The sequence below is a fragment of the Giraffa tippelskirchi genome, chromosome 4, assembly GCF_054371585.1.
Source record: "Giraffa tippelskirchi isolate mGirTip1 chromosome 4, T2T-mGirTip1v1.2.pri, whole genome shotgun sequence".
NCBI classification, from domain to species: Eukaryota; Metazoa; Chordata; class Mammalia; order Artiodactyla; family Giraffidae; genus Giraffa; species Giraffa tippelskirchi.
In genome coordinates, this window is record NC_137278.1 from 200285635 (window position 1) to 200308607 (window position 22973).

General features: G+C 48.0%; 2 protein-coding genes across 6 annotated transcripts in view; one reads left to right on the top strand and one right to left on the bottom strand.

Moving 5' to 3' along the window:
* Positions 1-22973, bottom strand: part of NINJ2 (ninjurin 2) — a 75848-nt gene that overhangs the window by 16755 nt on the left and 36120 nt on the right. The window lies entirely within an intron of this gene.
* The window catches only part of LOC145546643 (uncharacterized), a 135983-nt gene that overhangs the window by 11544 nt on the left and 101466 nt on the right, over positions 1-22973 (top strand). For all 3 annotated transcript variants that reach the window (XR_014083092.1, XM_081594099.1, XM_081594098.1), the window contains 2 exons: positions 2953-3005; positions 10779-10879. Coding sequence is in view for 2 of the 3 variants with exons in the window: in XM_081594099.1 (XP_081450225.1) it covers positions 2953-3005; positions 10779-10879 (154 nt within the window). In the remaining variant the exon portion in view is untranslated. The remainder of the gene's footprint in view (positions 1-2952; positions 3006-10778; positions 10880-22973) is intronic.

Consider the following 22973-nt stretch of genomic DNA (forward strand, 5'->3'; position numbering starts at 1 on the left):
CTCAAGGAACACACATAGTAAAAGAAAAAAATGTTAGAACAACATCCCCGCAGTTGATATTTAAGTATTTGTCTTGACTTACAGGACAGTTTGTGCTTCCCTGGTGGCTCAGTTGGTAAAGAAACACCTGCAGTGCAGGAAAGGTGGGTTTGATCCCTGGATCAGGATGATCCCTTGGAGAAAGAAGTGGCAACCCCTCCAGTATTGCCTGGAGAATCCCATGGACAGAGGATCCTGGCAGGCTACAGTCCATGGGGTTACAAGAGTCGGACACGACTTAGCGACTAAATCACCAAAGGACAGTTTGAGGAGAAAGTAAATGAAAGCAGGTTGCAAGCTTTAAAGGGCATTGCAAGTTCCGGGGATCTTGTTTTAATATTTATTTTCATTTATTTATTTGGCTGCGTCGGGTCTTAGCTGCAGCACTCGGGATCTTTGACCTTCATTGTGGCATGTGTGATCTAGTTCCCTGACCAGGGATTGAACCCAGGCCCCCAGCACTGGGAGTGCGGAGTCTTCGCCACTGGCTGGACACCGGGGAAGCTCCAGTGTCGGGGGTTCTTAACGCTCCTTCTGGCAGGGCATTTTGGAACTGGGATCCCAGGTATGGGGAGGGAATAAGTCTTCCAACTCCACATGAGGAAACCCCATAAATCAGTTCTGCTGCCCTAGGGTTGCCCTTCCTCACCAGGTCGGAAGGGGAGAGAATGATGGTCCAATCTGTGTGATGCCCTGGTTGAGCACGGGCATGGCCATGTAGCAGGGGGGGTGCCCCAGCCTGCTCAGTGCGTGAGTCAGCAGCACTGATTGAGCACCCACTGTGTGCAGTGCTCTGTGCCCTGTCCTGAGAAGACAGCTCTGTTTGCTTTCCTCAGTCAACAAGTGTATCCAGCATCTCTCTGTTTTGAGGAAGTCAGAGTACAGAGGGCGTGGCCTGGAGGTGGGGAGCCTGGGCCGGGTTACAGAGAGGGGTGGGCACCGCGTGGGAGAGAGGAACGAAGCAGGAAAGCAGAGGACCACCCCTCTGGGGAGCCTGGAGGAGCTCTTGTGGACTTGAAGGCCGTCTCGGCTGGATCGTGAAGGATGAGAAGAGTCTTCCAGAATGTCCTTTGTCTGTGGGTCACAGGGCCCTGCCTTGGGAAGTGGCTTCCTAGGGTGAGAGGCTAGTGGACTGTCTAAGTGGTGTTTATGGAACCCCAAAGGACTCCGGTACAAAATGTATTAAGAATTTCCAGATGGTGATGGCCTTCAGCCAAGCGCAGGGCCTTTCTCAGTGCTGGCCCTTCTGAGCAGCCCCTTGAAGCCAGCCCAGCCTGCTTGCCTGCGTGCATGCTAAGTCGCTTCAGTCATGTCCAGCTCTTTGCGACCCTATGGACTGTAGCCCCCCAGGCTCCTCTGTCCATGGGATTCTCCAGGCAAGAATACTGCAGTGGGCTGCCATGCCCAGCCTCCTCGCAAGTGCAGGGAAAAGGCTGAGGGATTTCTGTCGCTGGGAGGACCACCAGCCTTGGGAAGCCCAGCAACTCTTCACAGCATCTCAGGTTAAGGTTGGGCTCCAGAGGCGAACTAACCCTTCCTGTTGGTGGCCAGGGAAGTGTTCTCTTCTCTAATGCTGCCCACAAGGCCGGAGGCCCCAGACTCCCTTCCCAAGTGCCCGGACCAGGGAGCAGCAAAGAACACAAGCACACACGCCTTCAGGGGTGGACGTGGCAAGAGATGCTTCTGAGGGAAGTGCCGGCCTCACATTAAGGCCTCAAACGATGCACTCTTCTGTCTGCCAACAGGACATCTGTTTCATCCCTATGCCCCAGCCTCTTGTCTTTCTAGTGAGGAGACTGGGGACCAGAGAGGCCAGGGGAACCGTCCAAGGTCACACGACTTGCCAACACTGAAACCAGAACTCAGGTTTTACAAATGCCCCCCAAGCGCCCTTCCCCTAAATGAGCCCTCTCCACTGGACTGTGGGGGCCGGGGGTGGGGGCTGCCCTCGGCAGTGGTCTTCAGGCCTCCAGACCCTCCAGGGCTGAAGAAACCACTGCTGCCCACTGGAGGACACTGCTCACAGGGCTCTAGTGGTGTGGAGAGGAGTTGAGATCTGGGCAGAAGAGGCTCAGGCCCTTTCACCCTTAGTATGAGCAGATGGTAGAACAGACAGGGAAGGAGAGGGCCCTTCGCCAAAAGTAGTCCTGCTGCTAAAACCTGTCGGGGGTGGAGGCTGGGCCTTTCCTGTGGGGGAAGGAGCTCTGTCTGGTTAAATGTGCCGGAGGAGAGTCCTAACTTGGATCAACAACAAGACCGGGAGAACCAGGAGTGGAGACTCAGGACACAGGAGGGGGTGGACACATGGGGGTCTGGGTCCCTGTGGTGCTGCCCCCCTTCAGGAAGCAGACCTGAGCCCTAGGGAAAGCAGCCAGGCTGAACCCATACACAGCCCCCAGGCAAAAACAACTCCAGTCACCAATTAGCAGCAGAAAGTGCCCAAGGGCATCAAATATTTACCTTGTACAGGGCAGAATGTTTGCACATGTGTGATCGAATAGAATTTGCACAGCTGCCTCAGGACACAAGCTGAGGCTGTGTTGTAAGGATGAGCAATGAACGCAGAGGAATGGAGTCACTTCCTAGAGACCATCTGACTAGTTTAGTCCTGGAACTGGGAGAGAAGCTGGGTTTGCTGCCTTGGTCCAGTTCCCTGCCCTGGCCTCTGGCTGGTCTCCACGTCTCTGCCTCCTTACAGCGCTGCACCCTGGGGCCTATGGGCAGAGGTGGCAGGAGGCACTGGCAAGTGTTTGTGGAATCGGGATGGCACTTTCCGTCCCTGCGTTGAGAATGTCCTCTGTACCCCAACTCGCCACCACCCACTGAACCGCCTCCCAGCAAGTATGTTGGCCCCCACCCCCCGGAGGCCTTTGATGATACCTTTGGTCTGCTGACTGGTCTGTTCTCTCATAGGACGGTGAACTCCTTCAGGATCAACAACTTACGGATAAACAAAGCTGTTTACAGTAAGTTCCTGACATAGGAACAAGTCCCGTTCCAAGAGTGTGTTCGTGTCCACGGCCATACCACCCTGAACGTGCCTGATCTCCTGCGAGACTGTGTTTGTTAAGTTCAAAAAAGTGAGCCTAGATACCCAGCTAATACAGTCGGCTGTCCTGTAATAGGTTTATAATACTTCTCACACAAAGAATACATAAAAAACACAAAAATAAGCACTTTTGATCTTACAGGACAGTATGTTGAAAAGTATGCCAGACACGTGAACTAACTTATGTGATTGGACATGTGAACGCACGTTCACATGTTTGAAAGTTCACAGCTTAAAGGTTTGTGTGTAGGGGACTCACTGTAGTTTATGAAGCAGGGTGACCTGCCTAGGCCCCATGGCTTCAGACGGGAAACAACAAAGCTACTTGTCATCCATTTCCCAAAGGGCCACGCATTCTTCCTTCCCTGGCCCTTGCACACGGTAGACACAGGCAGGCCTCCCCTTAAAAACATCTTGAATTAACTTAGAAGGAGCACTGTGAGGGAGGGCTGGAGAGGGGTGATCCGTATGGCAATGGACTCCCCACAGTTCAGTTCAGTCACTCAGTCATGTCCGACTCTTTACGACCCCATGAACTGCAGCAAGCCAGGCTTCCCTGTCCATCACCAACTCTCGGAGCTTACTCAAACTCATGTCCATTGAGTCGGTGATGCCATCCAACCATCTCATTCTCTGTTGTCCCCTTCTCTTCCGGCCTTCAATCTTTCCCAGCATCAGGGTCTTTTCAAATGAGTCAGTTCTTTGCATCAGGTGGACAAACTATTGGAGTTTCAGCTTCAGCATCAGTCCTTACAATGAATATTCAGAACTGATTTCCTTTAGGATGGACTGGTTGGATCTCCTTGCAGTCCAAAGGCCTCTCAAGGGTCTTCTCCAACACCACACACAGTTCATTAGCATCAATTCTTCGGTGCTCAGCTTTCTTTATAGTCCAACTCTCACATCCATACATGACTACTGGAAAAACCACGGCTTTGACTAGATGGACCTTTGTCGGCAAAGTAATGTCTCTGCTTTTTAATATGCTGTCTAGGGCTTCCCTGGTGGCTCAGTGGGTAAAGAGTCTGCCTGCAGTGTGGGAAAGCCATGTTCTATCCCTGGCTTGGGAAGATCCCCTGGAGAAGGAAATGGCAATCCACTCTGGTATTCCTGCCTGGAGAATTCCATGGACAGAGGAGCCTGGTGGCCTACAGTCCATGGAGTCGTACACGACTGAGTGACTAACACTTTTCACTTTTACTTTCAGGTTGGTCATAGCTTTTCTTCGAAGGAGCTAGTGTCTTTTAATCTCATGGCTGCAGTCACCATCTGCAGTGATTTTGGAGCCCAAGAAAATAAAGTCTGTCACTGTTTCCATTGTTTCCCCATCTATTTGCCATGAAGTGATGGGACTGGATGCCATGATCTTAGTTTTCTGAATGTTGAGTTTTAAGCCAACTTTTTCATTCTCCCACAGACTCCTTTAAATGGCAAGCTCGCTGGATATTTTTCTAATCTCAGACTGAGGAAAACCTTTGTATACATAATATGAAATCCAGAGGTCATAACAGATCAGTGAATGTAATCACATAAAAAGTAAACCTACTTGAATGCAAATAATCATAATAACAGGGCTTCCCTGGTGGCTCAGCTGGTAAAGAATCTGCCTGAAGTGAGATGGGGATGGTGGGTCAGATGATAAAGAACCCGCTTGCAGGGAGACGGGGATCCAACCCTTGGGTCAGGAAGATCTCCTGGAGGAGGGAATGGCTACCCACTCCAGGATTCTTGCCTGGAAAATCCCATGGAAAGAGGAGCCTAGTGGGCTACAGTCCACGGGATTGCAATAGAGTCGGACACGGCTGAGCCACCAAGTGCGCACGTGATCGTAGTAGCAGCAGCGTGTACCCTCACAGCAGTTTTTTCATGCCAAGCGCTGTGCCGGACCCTTTCTATACATTAACTCATTTCATTCCCGTAAAAACCCATGAATCTGAGGTTCAGTAACTGAACCCATGGTCACTGAGCTGCTGAATTAGACACACCAGGGTTACCAAGCAGTCTGCCTTCAGAGAGACAGCAGTGGGGCTCAGCCCAGGACTGGAGGGTCCTCAAAGGTGGACTGGAGGTGGGAGGTGAGGCTGGAGGGGTGGGGATGGGGCAGATGGGGCGGCCCGTAAGGAACTTAGACTTTATCCTGAGAGCCTTGGGGAGCCGTGAGAAGGTTTTCCTCGGCAGAGTGACATCCTGACACTTTAGCAGAGTATCTACAGGCGGTACCACTTCCAAGCAGGTGGCGAATAGTGCACCTTGATCCAGGTTGTGGGGGTTGTGTGGTGGTCCCGGTGCTCTGGCTCCTGTCTGGATGTCAGGGTCATGGGAGCACCTCTCCTTCCCACGGCTTCTGTGAACCCACAGCCGGGGCAGCTTTAGGTCCTGCAGGCTGAAGGGCCCCCAGCCCTCAGCGAGGTCCCAGTGGGACTGTGTCTAGATTTCACAACTCCCTGCAGCCTCACCCCTCACCTCCTGCCTGCTGACAGCAATCTGCCGGGGCAGAAATAGCCCTGCACGTTCACAGTGCCTGCCCCATACATGTTGTACACGTCGGCCAGCCAGGGTGCTGAGCCTCCTGATGGGAGGCCCCTACTCTCTTCCAGCCCAAGGCTGAAGGCTAGTTGGTCTGCTGCCTTCACCAGAGGCTTGAGCACTTCCGATTGCAGAAGTCTCTGGAAGGGCAGCGCTATTGGAGCTCCGAGGAGCTGGTCCTAAACAGAGGCCTCCTGGCTGAGCCCTGAGCCCCTAGGGGGATGGTGTCTGTGGCGGGCGGACGTCACTGAGGGAGCTGTCGGGCGTCACCAGGCTGGCTTCTCTCCCCGGGTCCCTCCTCCTGCCTTGTCTTATCGTGCAGCTGGGCTGGGGGCACTGCCAGGCTTCGTGGGAGCTGCCTCTGAAGGCCAGGGGCGGGGGGCGGGGTCTGGGCCTCAACGTAACAGGAGAGCTTTCAGAGCAAATCAGCTAACCGCAGGTGTGGTCTGTGACATAAGCTGTCAGTTTTAGGCAGAGAGAGCCCTCCTCCATTCTCAGCAAGTCATCCCTCACCCCTCCTGCTCTGCTCATCCCTCCAACTGTCTAAAATTTAGGTCAGGCTGTAGGAAAATGCTTATCTTGTTTGCATTCTTGTTGCATTCTTGCAAGAATCTATGAAGTGAAGTGAAAGTTGCTTAGTTGTGTCTGACTCTATTGCGACCCCAGTGGACTGTAGCCTACCACCCTTCTCTGTCCATAGGATTTCCCAGGCAAGCATACTGGAGTGAGTTGCCCTTTCCTACTCCAGGAGATCTTCCCAACCCAGGGATCAAACCTGTGTCTCCTGCATTGGCAGGCGGATTCTTTACCACTGAGCCACCAGGGAAGCCCTGCAAAAATCTGTAGTGGATAAAAATGTGGACTTTGAACTGAGTGGGGTTCAAGCCTGGCTTTCCTACTCGCCAGCTTGGTGACCGAGGACAAGCTGAGTTCTCTGATGGAGACAAATGATGGTCCTCACCTAACTGTGCTGTGTGTGAAGGGCTGGGGGCCCTTCAGCCTTCAGGACCTAAAGCTGCCCCCGCTGTGTGCCGATGAAAAGGGAAAATACATGTAAAACAATTGCAGTGCCCTTGGAATAACACCGGAGATATTAATACCAATGGTAATTGCTATCATTGTTAGAGGGAGTCAGGGTTGAGCTTTTTGTGCTTTTCCCACCATTTCCAGAAGCTCTGCTTTGTCAATTTGTTAATCTTTCCAGTTTATTTTGGTGGTCTTTGTTCTTCCTCTCTCCTTTGAATCTTCTACTCGATTCCTTTAAGCATGTTAGTATTTCTAAGTCTCTAGAATTCAGAGTGTGCTTTACACTTAGAGCACACCTCAATGGGATATTTTTATGCAAATGGCTGAAGTTGGGCCCTGGTCTCACATCGTATAAAAAATTAACTCAAAATAGGATATAGACCTACATTAAAGAGTTGAAACTATAGAACACTTAGAAGAAAATATAGGAGTAAATCTTTGTGACGTTGGGTTAAGCAGTGTTTTTTAGCTACGACACCAAAAGCATATGATAACAGAAAAATTAATTGGACTTTGTTGAAATTAAAAACTGTTGAGAATTTGCTGGTAGTCCAGGAGTTAGGACTCTGCAATTCCACTGCAGGGGGCAATGGGTTTGATCCCTGGTCAGGGAACTTACATTCCATTTGCCTTGCTGCGTGGCCTAAGTAAATAAATAGACGAACCATTGAAAAGTAAAAAAAAAAAAAACTTTTGTGTTTCAAATGACACCATCAAGAAAATGAAAAGAGAATAGAATGGGAGAAAATATTTGTAAACCATATATCTGACAAAGGGTTAATATGCAGAATATATAAAGAATTCTTCCAACCCAATAGATAAGACAAGAAAACCAATCGAACATGGCCATTTTCTTAAAAAGCTGCACAAATAGTTGATAAGCACTTGAAAAGATGCTGACATTGTCATCATTAGTTATCATTGCAACACAGTGAGACACCACGTCACACCCACTAGAATGACTGCAGTAAAAAAGATTGAGATACCAACTGTTGATGACAGAGTGCAGAAACTGGAACTCTCGTTGCTGGCGGGGACGTGCAATGGGGGGGCCACTTTGTACTGCTTGGCGGGTCTTCAAAAAGCTAAGCATAGAGTTACCACCTGTGCTCAGCTGCTCAGTCTGTCTCTTTGCGGCCCCATGGACTACATGTATCCCACCAGACTCCTCTGTCCTTGGAATTTTCCGGGCAAGAACAATACAGGAGATGCAAGAGACATGGGTTTGATCCCTGGGGCAGGAAGATCCCCTGGAGAGTTACCATTCTCTCTCTCTCTCTCTAGCTGCTAAGTCGTGTCTGACTCTTGCAACTCCATGGATTGTGGCCTGCCAGACTCCTCTGTCCATGGGATTCTCCAGGCAACAATACTGGAGTGGGTTGCCATTTCCTTCTCCAGGGGATCTTCCTGACCCAGGAATCGAACCCGGGTCTCCTGCATTGCAGGCAGATTCTTGACCAACTGAGCTATGAGGGAAGTGAGTTACCATATGACCCAGCAATTCCACTCCTAGATATATACCCAAGAGAAATGAAAACGTTTGTCCATGTGAAAACTTGTACGTAGAGAAACCACCCACATGTCCACCAGCCAAAGCAACTTGATATGATAATCCTATTGTTCACTGGGCAAGATAGTAAGGCATGATTGCTAAGAACACTTAGAAAAAAAAAAAGACTGAAGAGGGAAGACTTGCCCTACAAAATAACATTTATTAAATAAACAGATTAGTCAACTTTGAAACAGGTCTTAGTATAAATAAGAACCAAATTAATGTTAAGGAAGTATCACAAACTTACCACAAGAAAAGAGATACACTATTAATCAAATAAATTTCAAATAGCTCAAATTGCTAAAGATAAAAAAGAAACAATAAAACCAAAAAACAAGGGCTTCCCTGGTGGCTCAGTGGTAAAGAATCTGCCTGCCAATGCAGGAGACATGGGTTCGATCCCCACATGCCTCAGAGCAACCAAGCCAGTGCACCACAACTATCGAGCCTGTGCTCTAGAGCCCAGGAGCTGCAACTGTTGACCCTGTACTCTTCAACAAGAGAAGCGGCCGCAGTGAGAAGGCCGTGCACCCCAACAGAAGGGGAGCTCCTGCTCGCCACAGCTAGAGAAAAGCCTGTGTAGCAATGAAGACCCAGCACAGCCAAAAATAAATAAAATTATTAAACAAACAAACAAACCCAGAAGACAAGATAGTGACTCTGTAAGCGGGAAAGATTTTCCAAACATTAAACCAAGTGGCAGAAATCACCAAGAAGAAGACTAATAGATGCCACATGAAACACTTCTTAAAAGGCAAATGTTACAGATTTATATTCTGAGCAAAGAAACGCACTTAACACCTTTTAAGTACATTTATGATCCCATTTTTCTAAAATAAAATGGTTTACATACACAAGTAAAAAGTGGACTGTCTGACTCTAAAATATTAGCAGTTCGAGGCTGTGAGCTCCCAAGTACTGTCTGGTTCTACCACCTGTGTGACCTTGGGCGGGGTAGTTAACCTCAATGCCTTGATTTCCTTGCAGGTGAAACAGAAGTAACAGTAGTGCCTTCCTCGTAGGGTTGTTGTGAGGACTCAATGGGTTAATGCACGTCAAGGACATAAAAACGGCACCTGGCACGCAGTGCTCAGTGACTCTAGAACTGATGTTCTCTTACATACGGGCTTCTTTTCCATTGACCAGGATACTAAGGGTTGTACTGAGAACTTGGTAACATGTGAGAATATTGACATTGACAGAGTTAGAAGTTACAAGAAATGAACAAGTGAAAATAGGTCAGGCACATCAAGGAATAACGGCAGTGCATATTATATTACATAAAGCCAAGGAGATGTTTTATACTTGTGATAAGTTGAAATTGTCTGCAAAATATGGCCAAGTGGAATTCCCACTTCCTGCCATTAGCCAAAAAGATGTCATGGATGAGGTAGGATCTTAGAAGACAAAGAAGGGGGTTTCTTAGTTGGAATTGTGCATGTGTGTGCGCTCAGTAACTCAACCATGTCTGACTCTTTGAGACCTCATGGACTGTAGACTGACAGATTTCTCTGTCCATGGGATTCTCCAGGCAAGAATACTGAAGTGGGTTGCCATTTCCTCCTCCAGGGGACCTTCCTGACTCAGGGATCGAACCCATGTCTCTTGTGTCTCCTGCATTGGCAGGCGGATTCTTTACCACTGTGCCACCAGGAGTAGTTAGCACTAGGAAGCAGCATAGGAGCCTGTAGCTTAGGACATGGAGGGAACTCTGGAAGGCAAGGGTGGGCTGGGGTGTGGCTGGTCTGCCAGGCCACTGGACTATTACAGGCCAGAGGGCCCCGAGGTCTTTGCCTGGCTGCCCCTCTAGTGTAATGACCCTTCCAGCATAAGGGACCTCTTCTGATCACCAATCGGGTTTTCTTTGTGGCTCTGGGCTCTTCTGTGTAGGTGTGAGGTCCCCTCCAGAGACAAATTAATCTCTCACATATAAACACATTTTACAAGCATCTGCAGATAAGTTTTCCGCAGAGACACGAGCGTGTTGATGGATGGGGAGGAGGGGGGTGGGTGGAGGTAGGGAGCTTTGGTGCACAGAATCCTGGCACTGACTCGGTGGGTGAGCCTGGAGCTGTGAACCCTGTGTGCGTGTGGTTACGTGCAGACGGTACTTTCCAGTGACCTGATTCTGGTGTGCCCAAGGAGGACTGCAGACTTGGCTGCATCTCAGGGGCTTTTGCTCACCCCCCACCACTCTTGGGGCAGCAGGGGGTGGGTGCCAGAGCCTGTGTTTACCAGGGGATGTCTCCTCTGCTCTGTCCTGCTGCCCCTTCCTAGCCTGGGCTGTGCGGGGCGTGTGAACGGTGTGGCCCTGGCCTCAGGCCACCTTCAGAGAAGGAGCTCACTCATGATTCAGCCTGGGCTTCTGAGAAATGAGGGAAAAGGTGGAGAGATGTTTAAAACCTGGCTATCCATTGAGTCCAACCACTTGATGTCACATGTATGTGTGTGCGCGCCTGCGTGTACGTGTGTGTGCTCAGTCGTGTCCGATTCTTTGCGACCTCATGGAGTATAACCCACCGGGCTCCTCTGTCCGTAGGATTCTCCAGGCAAGAATACTGAAGTGGGTTGCCATTTCCTTTCCAGGGGATCTTCTCATCTTAGGAATTGAACCTACGTCTCCTGTGTCTCCTGCATTTCAGACTGATTCTTTACCACTGCACCACCTGGGAAGCCCATCATATGAGGTACTTCTGCACCAAACGATTAATAGCATTATCTCTGGATGGTAGAATTCAGGGAAAGCATAAATCCTTTTTAATACATATTTCTGCATTTAAGAAAAATTTTGGATGAGAACATATTTCTTTTATAAGTAGAAAAAGAGATAATATTTAACAGGTAAAACACAAACATAAAAAATATTTCCTTCCCAGTTCATTCGTGAGTGGGCCTCAAAAGCTTGAGGGTAGTTGTTCCATTTCAGGAATTCATCTTGGGAAAATAATCAGAAATGTGTGCAAGGATTTAGTTTTATTAGTGTTCATGATGGTACTATCTATAATAGTGAAAACTGGACATAGCTCATAGTATTGGATTGGTTAAGTCATTACGCTCTAATCATGCTGTGGGATAATAGCATTTTAAATGCTAATTATTTAAAATGCTTTTATATAAGATTTATTTTTAATGCAGGTTTAAAATTTTATTTGTTATTTATTTTTGGCTCTGCTGGGTCTTCCTTGCTGCTCGTGGGCTCTCTCTGGCTGTGGCGAGCAGGGCTACTCTTCATTGTGGTGCCCGGGCTTCTCGCTGGCTTCTCTTGTTGCAGAGTGCAGGCTCTAAGGGGCACATGCTTCTGTAGTTGCAGCACGTGGGCTCAGTAGTTGTGGCTCGTGGGCTCTAGGGTATGGGCTTCAGTAGTCGTGGTACAGGGGCTTAGTCATGGTGGCTCGCGGGCTTTAGTTGCTCCGAGGCATGTGGAATCTTCCTGGACCAGGGATCAAACCTGGGTCCCCTGCATTGGCAGGTGGATTCCTATCCACTGTACTGCCAGGGAGATCCCTGAAGTTTATGATGACATGGTTAGTGTTCAAATAATTTTATTAGGATACAAAGTAGGATGTTAAAGATGCATAATTTATCATGTGGTCCACACAGGGCAAATAATGGGACACTCTACATGAAAGTGTTAACTGTTTCTGAGTGATCAGATTATAGATTATTTTGATTTTGTGTTGTTTTTCTGGAAGTTTCAAAGATTCTATAAAAGGATGTATTACTTTGTAGTCATATTGTAAAATAAGCATTTTAAGATTAAAAACAAAACCCAAAAAAACTCCAGTCCCAAAGTGCTGAGAATAACAAAGCTGACTCCTAGAAATTTAGAGGGATCACAGCCTCTGAGAACAGGGTAGGGGTCATAGCACAGCACAAGCTGCCATTCCTGAGAACCAAGGCTGCACCAGGCTTTATTTACATCATGTCTCTGACCCTTGAACCTCCTGCCAGGCAGGACCTGCCTCCACAGAGCTGGGTGCTGGGAGCCCTGGGTATCATCAGTGTGGGGAAGCATGGCAGCTCTCTGTTCCCCTCCTCTTGTCTCCCACGTCCTGGTTTCTGAGTGGGTAGGGAGGGGCCCAGTAGCCATTTGGTGCTGGGCTTCAACTTTACAGCCTCCTGAGTCTTGGCTGCCACCAGGCCTCAAAGCTCCAGGTCTGAAATTCTCAGTGAATCTCAAGAGGTACTTTGTAGGGGGTCCTCTGGGAGACATGCAGCCAAGGTGGCCAAAACTCTGCTAGAAATGGAGCTGAAGCTGTAAGAAAATAAGGTGGAGCAGAGAAAAGGTTTGAAATTAGATGGATGGGCGGAGTGGGGAGGGGCAGGTGGCAGAATCATTGTAAACATTTTTCCATTTCTGTTAGTCTTCTTCTAATATTTATATAATTTGAAAACCTCAACCTTGAGTTCTCAAAGGGAAAAAAGGGGTGTAGATATTTCTCTGAACCTCTCGATAGTTAAGAAACACCACCAGGTCCTCTGGCAGGGAGACCGCTGTCCTTTGAAAGCTATGTCCCCACTGACCTGAAGGCTTGTTTATTTAGCCCTTTCTTCTCTGTAATTTGCTCATCATTGCCTTCATGGTATCTGGCAGAGCAGCCGGTGCACAGTGATCGCTCGATAAATATTTGTTGAATAAATAAATGAACTGGGTGTGTATCCTCATTCAGAATGCATTCCTATGCTGGCAAGTAGGCAGGTGCTTTTTATATTAGTTGCTATTCATAAAAAGAGATATCTTCCTTAAAAATAAACCATTTTCTGCATAACAAGATAGAAAAGTCAGGCAGTTTATTGATTTGTCTGACTCTGTAAACACCATTTTTAGATACATCCCCTAATGAACCTAGTAGCAACTCTGTAAATTACCATTAGATTAAGAACAGACGTGTGACTTCAGATATGACCCCTAACAAGGTGGTAACTGAGAAACCCTTGCATGAGACATGCTGGAGATGCCTACAGTCAAGGCTGATGGTGCTGGAGACCTGCTGTTAGACTTGGTAGACTGACTCCCATTATAACTGCTTTATTGACAAGCCATATAATTCACCTATTTAGAGTGTGCAGTTACAGTAGCTTTTAGTGCATCCACAGAGTTGTGCACCCATCGCCACTGTCAAGTTTAGAACATTTTTATCACTCCCAAAAGAAATCCCATACCAATTTCCTCCCACCCACAAGGCTCCAGCCTAAGCAACCAGTAATCTACTTTTGTGTCTGTTTAGATTTCCCTATTCTGGACATTTTATATAAGTGGAATCATACAAAAGTGATCCATTGTGACTTTCGCTTAATTTGTTTTCAAAATTCATGTTGTGGCATGTATCAACGCTTCATTTCTTTTTCATTGTTCAGTAATAGTACTCAATATTGCCACATTTTATTTGTCTGTTCTTCAGATAATGAACATTTGAGTTGTCTCCACTTTTTAGCTGTTATGAATAACATTGCTTTACAGTCATTCACTGTGTGGATGTGTATACCTAGGAGTAGAAATGCTGCGTCGTATGGTCCATGTTTAACATTCTGAGGAGCTGCCAGACTGTTTTCCAAAGTGGCTGGTTTGGAAAGTGGTTCACATTCTCACCAGTAGTATGTGTGGTTCCAGTTTCTCCACATCCTTAACAACGACTGTTATTATGTCTTTCTGATAATAGCCTCCCAGTGAGTCCTGGAGAAGGAAATGGCAACCCACTCCAGTATTCTTGCCTGGAGAATCCCCATGGACAGAGGAGCCGGGTGGGCTACAGTTCATGGGGTTGCAAAGAGTCGGACATGACTGAGCGACTAACCCTTCCCAGTGAGTATGAAGTAGTATTTCATTATGGTTTCAATTTGTGTTTCCCTGATGGCTAATGCTGTTGAGCATCTTTTTGTGTGCTTGTTGTGTATCTTGTTTGGGAAAAAAAAAGTCTATTTAGATCTTTTGCCCATTTAAATATTGAGTTATTTGTCTTTTTATTATAGGTTATAAAAGTTTTGAAAAAAATATTCTGCATATCAGTTTCTTGTCAGGTATATGATCTGCAAAGATTTTCTTGCACTGCGTCAGTTCTTTTTTCACTTTCTTTTTAAAATTCTGATTTAATTAATTAATTTATTTTAAAATTATTTATTTATTTATATTTTTGGCTGTGCTAGGTCTTCGTTGCTGTGCTTGGGCTTTTCTGTCATTATGGCAAGCAGGGTTACTCTCTCATTGCAGTGCACGGGCTTCTCATTGTGATGGCTTCTCTTGTTGTGGAGCATGGGTTCTAGGTATATGGGCTTCAGTAGTTGCAGATCCTGGCCTGTAGAGTTCAGGCTCAGTAGTTGGGGCACACGGGCTTGGTTGCCCTGCATATATGGAATCCTCCCAGTCCAAGATTTACTCTTATATTTTTTTCTAAGAGTTTTTAAATTTTAGCTCTTACATGTAGGTCTATGATGCATTTTGAGTTAGTTTTTGTGTATGGTGTGAGGTAGGGGTTCAACTTCATTCTTTTGCATGTGGGTATCTAGTCATCCCAGCAACACTTACTGAAGAGTATTCTCCCTTCCCTCCACTGAACTGTCTTGGCACCACTGTTGAAGATCCATTGATCACAGAGCTGAAGGCTTATTTCTGAACTCTCAATTCTATTCCACTGACCCATATGTCTATCTGTAGGCACTATCACACATGATTACTCAATAACTGTAGCTTTGTTGTAAGTTTTGGAGTTGGCAGATATGAGTTCTCCAAACTTGTTCTGTTTTTTCAAGATCATTTTGGCTAGCCTGGGTCCCTTGAAATTCCATATGAATTTTAGAATCAACTCTGCCAAGAAGTTGGGTGAGACATGGATAGGGGTCCCTTAAATCTGTAAACTGATGTGGGGAGCACTGCACTCTTGGCAGCAGTAAAGGTATTTTTAAATGTTTAAACTACAAGGAGAAAGAGACTGGGAGCAGAAACAAGTAGAAAAAGAAGGAGTACACAATTCGGCTGAGCAGTAGAAGCTGTGTCCTGGTGCCTGCAGAAGGGACCCAGTAAAGGGACATGAGCCATCCAGGAAGGTACTAAATTTGGAAACACAGGGTACCAAGGCAAGTGGGAGTGACATGCAGAGCTGAGGTGGGGGATGGGCTGCAGGTCTGTTTACAGAGCAGTTCAGCTGAGATGGGAATACCAGACCACCTGACCTGCCTCTTGAGAAATCTGTGCGCAGGTCAGGAAGCAACAGTGAGAACTGGACATGGAGCAACAGACTGGTTCCAAATAGGAAAAGGAGTATGTCAAGGCTGTATATTGTCACTCTGCTTATTTAACTCATATGCAGAGTACATCATGAGAAACGCTGGGCTGGAGGAAGCACAAGCTGGAATCAAGATTGCCGGGAGAAATATCAATAACCTCAGATATGCAGATGACACCATCCTTATGGCAGAAAGCGAAGAAGAACTAAAGAGCCTCTTGATGAAAGTGAGAGAGGAGAGTGAAAAAGTTGGTTTAAAGCTCAACATTCAGAAAACTAAGATCATGGCATCAGGTCCCATAGCTCCATGGCAAATAGATGGGGAAACAGTGGAAACTGTATCAGACTTCATTTTTGGGGGCTCCAAAATCACTGCAGATGGTGACTGCAACCATGAAATTAAAAGATGCTTACTCCTTGGAAGGAAAGTTATGACCAACCTCGACAGCATATTAAAAAGCAGAGACATTACTTTGCCAACAAAGGTACATCTAGTCAAGGCTATGGTTTTTCTAGTAGTCACGTATGGATGTGGGAGTTGGACAGTGAAGAAAGCTGAGCGCCGAAGAATTGATGTTTTTGAACTGTGGTGTTGGAGAAGACTCTTGAGAGTCCCTTGGACTGCAAGGAGATCCAACCAGTCCATCCTAAAGGAGATCAGCCCTGGGTGTTCATTGGAAGGACTGATGTTGAAGCTGAAACTCCAATACTTTGTCCACCTGATGCAAAGAACTGACTCATTTGAAAAGACCCTGATGCTGGGAAAGATTGAAGGCAGGAGGCGAAGGGGACAACAGAGGATGAGATGGTTGGATGGCATCACCGATTCAATGGACGTGAGTTTGGGTAAACTCCAGGAGTTGGTGATGGACAGGGAGGCCTGGCGTACTGCGGTCCATGGGGTCACAAAGAGTCGGACACGACTGAGCAACTGAACTGAATTGAACTGACTCAGCCCTCCAGATTTCCTCCCCTCCCCCTTCTCAGCCTGGGGGCAGCTCCTCCTCCAGGTAAGAGATTTGTTCTTTTCCAGGGCAGCACTCTTAGAGTGTGGTTGTGAACTGGTTTAGGTCCACAGACTTTGTTACTAGCCCCAGTAAGGTACAGATGTACAAAAAAATAAGAGTGTTTAGAATTTTTAGAGAAATTTGAAGTTGCCTCCACATTCAGGTGCCTGCTCAGTGGCCTCCTCTTGCTGAACAGGATACAGGCTGGTTTGGATGTTTGACCTCCTACTGTGAGTCACGTGTAGTGGTGGGTCACATGTACCATCATGTGCTGTAGGACCACCATCGGTGCTGCCAGATGGGGAGATTAACCATCAGTGTCCAGCACAGATAGGTTGAGAAGCATGTTCTACAGGCTGACAGGTCAGTTGTGTGTATAGTTGGGAAAGGGTTGAAGTCCCTGGCTGAATATCTATGTTCTTAACAGTGGGCTATTCACCCTTCCTTCCACACTCGTTTAAGAAAACTGTCAGCCAGGTGTATACCCTCCGCCAACATCTGTCCCCAGGCAGGAGTCCAGAAAATTCTCCTCAGAAAAGACTTGATGACCCAGAGAGAAGACTCTTAAACACTGACATTTAGAAGTTCCCTCTATTTATCTACAGTGAAGTTCTTCAATGGACGAGCCATACTCATGCACATGAAGCTTAAACTCTAAAAGCTTTTGTTTTTTGAATAGTCTTTCTGCTAATACAACTCATAATTCAAGGATTAAAAAAGGTACAATAAAAAGGGCTTCTCTATGTCACCACTTAGTTCCCCTTCCAGTAAAGTGTTTAGTGCCTCATTCACCCTTTAACATAAAGTTACGTGAAAGACACCATGATAAAGAAATCAGAAACTCAGAGAAAAGAATTAAGAATATAGGAATTTTAAAAGTTCAAAAAAGGAAAGCAATATCCCTGGAGACAGAAGAGAAGCTATTACATCAGTGAAATGAGAACAGTATCCTATTAAAAGAAGCAATAGTCTGAAACAAAAAAAAAAGAGAGAGTAAACTCTTAGGAATTAAAAATATGAAATATAAAAATTTAAAACTCAATTTGCAACGTTAGAAAAAGAGATTTATGAAATCTCACAGAAAGTAAAACAAAGAGAGATGGAAAATTAGATACAGAAAATAAGAAGATTAAAGGATCAGGTTAAAAGATGCAACATCCTGGTAACAGGAGCTCCTGAAAGACTGAACAAAGAGAAGAGAGGGAAAGAAATAAGCAAATACACAATTAAGGAATTTTTTTTTTTAAGAGCAGAAACACATAAGTTTCCACTTCAGAAAGACTCCTCAAGTGCCCAGGATAATGAAACAAGAGAGACCTATCCCAGGACACAGCCCTGTGAACCTTGAGAGCACTAGAGGCCAGAGAAGAATCTGAACACTTTGAGAGACCAGATAAACAAAGGACAGAGAATTGAAATGGCCTGGGTCATCTCAGCAGCCACTCTGAAAGCTTAATTTCTACACTCAGGCAGACTGTCAATCAAGTGCATAGACATTTTCAATTATATTAGTAGCAAAAGTTTTACTTCCTTTGCTCACCTTCTTAGGACATCCCTGGAAGGTATGCATGATCAAAACAAAGAGTAGATCAAGGACGAAGACGTGGAGTCCACAGGAGGGAGAGCTACTTGGCACTAGCCAGAGCAGAGGGGAAAGAGGGAAGGGATAGAGGAAGAACGAAGCCAGGAAGTGGGTGCACGGAGAAAGCAGAGTCTAGAGGCCGGGAGAGGGGCTTCCGCGGTGGTCCGGTGGTTAAGACTCCATGCTTCCACTGCAGTGGGCACAGGTTCGATCCCTGGTCAGGAAACTAAGATCCTGCATGCAATGCAGTGTGTGCCGCCCCCCCCCCAAAAAAAAGAGGCCAGGAGAGTCCTTCCCGGCTTCTCTTCTTTCCAAGGCTCAGTGTTCATCCATAGCTGGCCTTGCGAGCCACTTGACATCCTTGTATTGAGTTCCTCTTCCTGCTTAACCAGTTCACACAAGATTTCAGTCTCTTGCAACCAAAATGTTCCTCCTGATACCTCTGCTCCTCAGAGTTGGAACCAGCAGGATCAGCATCACCCGGGAGCTTGCTAGAGATGCAGGTTCACAACCCTCCCGGAGACCCACTCAACAGGATCTGCATTTTAACAAGATTCGCAGATGACAGCATGGTCCTAGTAGATCGACCTTGCGAGGGTGGGCAGATTAAAGATAGTATGTAAAATACCTGACCCCATAGCGGGTCCTCTGTGAGGTGTTCTGTAGGTGGTGATGGTGAGGATGTTGGTGGGGCTGAGAACATTTGGGATGACAATCTAGGGAAGCATTCCTGGGACCATGGCACATGGCGGCTCAGCATCTAATTACAGAGACAAGGCAGAAAGCACGTCTGTACCAGAAAACGGGTTTCAACTCCACACCAGGAACCTGTCAGGTTAGTCAGGCCAGGTGTCAGCATGGGAAACCATGAAGAAAACCGCCTCTCAGGTGTGGCAGCTGGCTGTGAGTGAGGGACAGGCTGGCTCAGCACCTGGGATGACGTCTGGTGGGGTGGGGTGGGGGGAGAAGTTGGCTAGGCCACCTTCTCAGCAGAGTGGGCGGGTGTCCTGGCCCAGCGCTCAGTAAGCAGGTCAGGAGGATGTGTCCTGAATGAGCAACACCTAAGTGCCTCTTCAGGCAGAAACCCATGGCCCCATGAGACGGCAGGGCCGGGAAAGGGGTTTAAGAATGAGAGGTGGCTGGGTCCCTCTATGGGGGCAGGGGATCCTTTCCCATCTTGGTGGGAGCAGGGTAGCCTTGCACACGGTTTTCCTGGCTCCGGTCCTTTTAGCTTTCAGCCACCTTTTTTATGCTAGGGGTTCTGTTGATTTTCCAATACTGAGCAAATTTGACAAAGAGCTGGGATTTTAAAGATTTTTACAGGAGAAGGTGATGTGCTCATGGGAAGCCAGAGTCCCATGTGAACCCTCAGTGTGAGTGGATAGAGGGCGTCATCCCAGGTGCCTGCCTCGTCTGGAGTTACCAGGCAGGCTTTCCACTGTCTACCAATCAGATGGCGCTCTGTCAGTCCTTGCCCGGCTCTACCCAGGAAGCACCCAAACCCTCCCAGTGTTTGCACAGAAGAGCTCCAGGCCTTTAGAACACTTGTAGGAATCTCACCCTTGGAAACAACAAACTCTGTCCTCAACAGAAGGCTGCCCTGTACAGGCTTGTTGTGGTCACCACCTTTGTAGACACGGCAGCTATAGAGGCCTGACATCAGCCTCAAGGAGCCGCGGACACGGGCTGTGTGTGCCCTGAGTGTCAGGACTTCCTTGTGAGCTGAAATCCAGTCTTGGTCCCGTTTTACAGATGAGAAAACTGAGGCATAAAGAGATGTGACAAGGTCACACAGCTTGTGAGTGGCTGAACTGGGACTCAAATCAGGCAGTCTGGCTCCAGAGCCCCTGGTGGACAGGGGTCCAAGACAGCTCCTGTCCACTAATGCCATTCTGGACTGAATGGTGTTAGCCAGCCGAGCCGGAGGCAGTGGGGTGAGGCCGAGAGCAGAGGCATCGGTACTCTCCATGCCTGTCGTCCCCGCTGGCCCGTGTAACACCCGGCCCGTCTCCATCCCTCACTGACTTCCAGTTTCCTTGCACTGTAAGTGAAGTAGGCGATCCTGTGGATTCAGGCCACACAGCGTGCACCGCAGGGTCACTACACACAGGGAAGTGTGTCCACTTGTAGGTGTGGAAGGACACAAGGATCAGGGAGCATAGACCTCGCCTTTGCCGGCCGCATTCAGCAAGGCAGTTAGTGTCCCATTTTTTAAAACAGGGAAAATGATGTTTGAATGTGGACGGTTGCTCAGTTCAGTTGGAGCCATGTAGGTGAGGCCCCAAGTGGACCTCTGGCCCAGCTCCATGTCACCAGCTCTCCTCCCACCCTGAACATCATTGTGACCGAGAGCTACGAGGTCCACCCCCAGGTCCTGCTCCTGCAGGCATTTTATCCACCCCCTGCCCTGTCCCAGCTGGACAGGCACTGAATCAGTGCTGCCTGGGAACTGGCGTCACCCGCAGCTCCTTTTTTGCCCAAAGTGGTGTCTGCTTGGCCACAAAGCCAACCTTGTGCACCGTTACTCCTGACACATCCATCCGCTGACGCCAGCCAAGCCTCTCACCCGTCATCTAAGGACTGACCGGTGAGCCGGAATCGCGTGGCTCTAAGAGAAGGTCGGGCTGGTGGCTGAGAGGAGGGTCAGTGGGCACAGCCTCCCCCCCATATGGCACGTGCCCTGCATGCAATAGGTGCTCAGCATGGCCTCACTGCTGGATTCGCTGCTCCCATCACAGTAGCAGGATGGGCCCCGCGCCTGCAGGAAGTGACTTTAGCCCCCCCCAGGTGAGCAAACCCTCATGGGGCTGCCAGAACTGCAGCCCTGGAACCACCTCTGTACAGAACACTGTGTTATCGTGTTATCGCAGCAACTTATGCAATCTGCTCAAGAACTTCCTGTTCTGCACCCGAGTGAGGGGAAGAGGCACTTCCTCCCTACAGCTTAAGAGAGCAGGAGGTTTAGACATTGCTGGCGTATGTGTGTGTGTGTGCACGCGCGCGTGCATATGTGTGGAAGAACCCTCTCTGGTTCCACTGTGATGATAGAAATGACAGTCTCTAGTTGTCTCCCACTTCAGTGTTGTTCAGTCGCTCAGTCACGTCCAACTCTTTGCAACCCCATGGACTGCAGCACTCCAGGCTTCCCTGTCCTTCACTATCTCCTGGGAGTTTGCTCAAACTCATGTCTATTGAGTCGATGATGCCATCCAACCGTCTCATCCTCTGTCGACCCCTTCTCCTCCTGCCCTCAATCTTTCCCAGCATCAGGGTCTTTTCCAATGAGTCAACTCTTTGCATCAGGTGACCAAAGTATTGGGACTTCAGCTTCAGCATCAGTCCTTCCAATGAATATTCAGGGTTGATTTCCTTTAGGATTGACTGGTTTGATCTTGTTGCTGTCCAAGGGATTCTGAAGAGTCTTCTCCAGCACCACAGTTCAAAAGCGTCAATTTTTCGGCATTCAGCTTCTTTATGGTCCAACTCTCACATCCGTACATAGCTTTGACTAAACAGACTTCAGTGAGTGATTCTCAGAGGAGAGATGAAGGTCTCATGAGGAAGGGACATCAGAATCTCAGAAGTCAGAGTGATAAATGAGAACATATATATATATATATATAGTTGTTGTTGTTGCCGTAGGCCTTCATTGCTGTGCCAGCTGCTCTCTAATTGCGGTGAGTGGGCTTCTCACTGCAGTGACTTCTCTTGCTGTGGAGTGCAGGATCTAGAGCACAGGCTCAGAAGTTGTGGAGCACAGGCTTAGTTGCCCTGCAGCATGTGGGATCTTCCTGGACCAGGGATTGAACTCGTGTCCTCTGCATTGGCAGGTGGATTCCCAGCCACTGCACCTCCAAGGAAGCCCAATGGAAACCTACGTTTATCGCAAGGAGCATGATTTTTTTTAAAAGACTGACCCTGCCCTTTCAGAAGCTGTTCCTGTTCTTTGCTCTACTTGAAGAAACTCCATTTACCCCTTGGAGCCCAGTTCATCTGGGAAGGCTTCCTCAGCCCCGTGGGCTAAATTTCTCCCTCTTTCTCAATCCTCCCAGAGCATCGGGTTCACCCTTCCCAGGACAGCATGTCCCGTCGGTAGGGCAGAGGGCCGGCCACCTGTGGGCCGCATGCTCCTCGAACAAGGAAGCATGCCCCACAGGACTTCCTGTACCTGATTCCGGATCCACAGACATGCAAGAGCAGGCTCTGCTGATTGACAGAGAGGTGGTATGGGTGTAGGAAGCATGGGAAGGACAGGGCTGAAAAGTGAGGACCACTGTCTGAGACATGGGTTGTCCATCCCAGCGGACTCCTTCTGGGGTAAAAGGCTACAGAGAGCTCTTTTAAGATGATTTGCTAGAGGCAAACTGGTTACAAAAGGTAATGAGGATTTCCAGGAACAGAGGAAGATCTCAGGAAAGTGAGGGACTGGTTCAAGTAGATTTCTGGATGTGGAAACCCAGAACCATACCGCCATCCTGAGTGGCTACCTGGCCAGGATGGCGGCAGAGTCCTATAGGCAGAACAGCTCTAGGAGAAAACTTGGACTTCTCTAGGAGTGGGGGCCTGAGGAGGGACACGGGAAACAGAGGCCATGATGATGACCTGGTCTTGGGCACCAACTGTGTCATGCTGCATTGAGCAGCTGGGTAGTGCACCTACAGATTACTAACCTTCTCTGGTTTGTGCCTCACAGTGCCACGCATTCTGCTAATTGATTATGGGCTGCAGAAGAGAGGAGTGTGTGTGGGTTCAAGGGCCTGACCCTAGACCCTTGGGTGCGTGCCTGCTCAGTAGCTTCAGTCGTGTCTGACTCTTTGCGACCTCGTGGACTGTACCCCACCAGCTCTTCCTTGCATGGGATTCTCTAGACAAGAATACTGGAGTGGGTTGCCATTCCCTCCTCCAGAGGATCCTCTTGACCCAGGGATCTAACCCACATCTCTTACGTCTCCTGCATTGGCAGGTGGGTTCT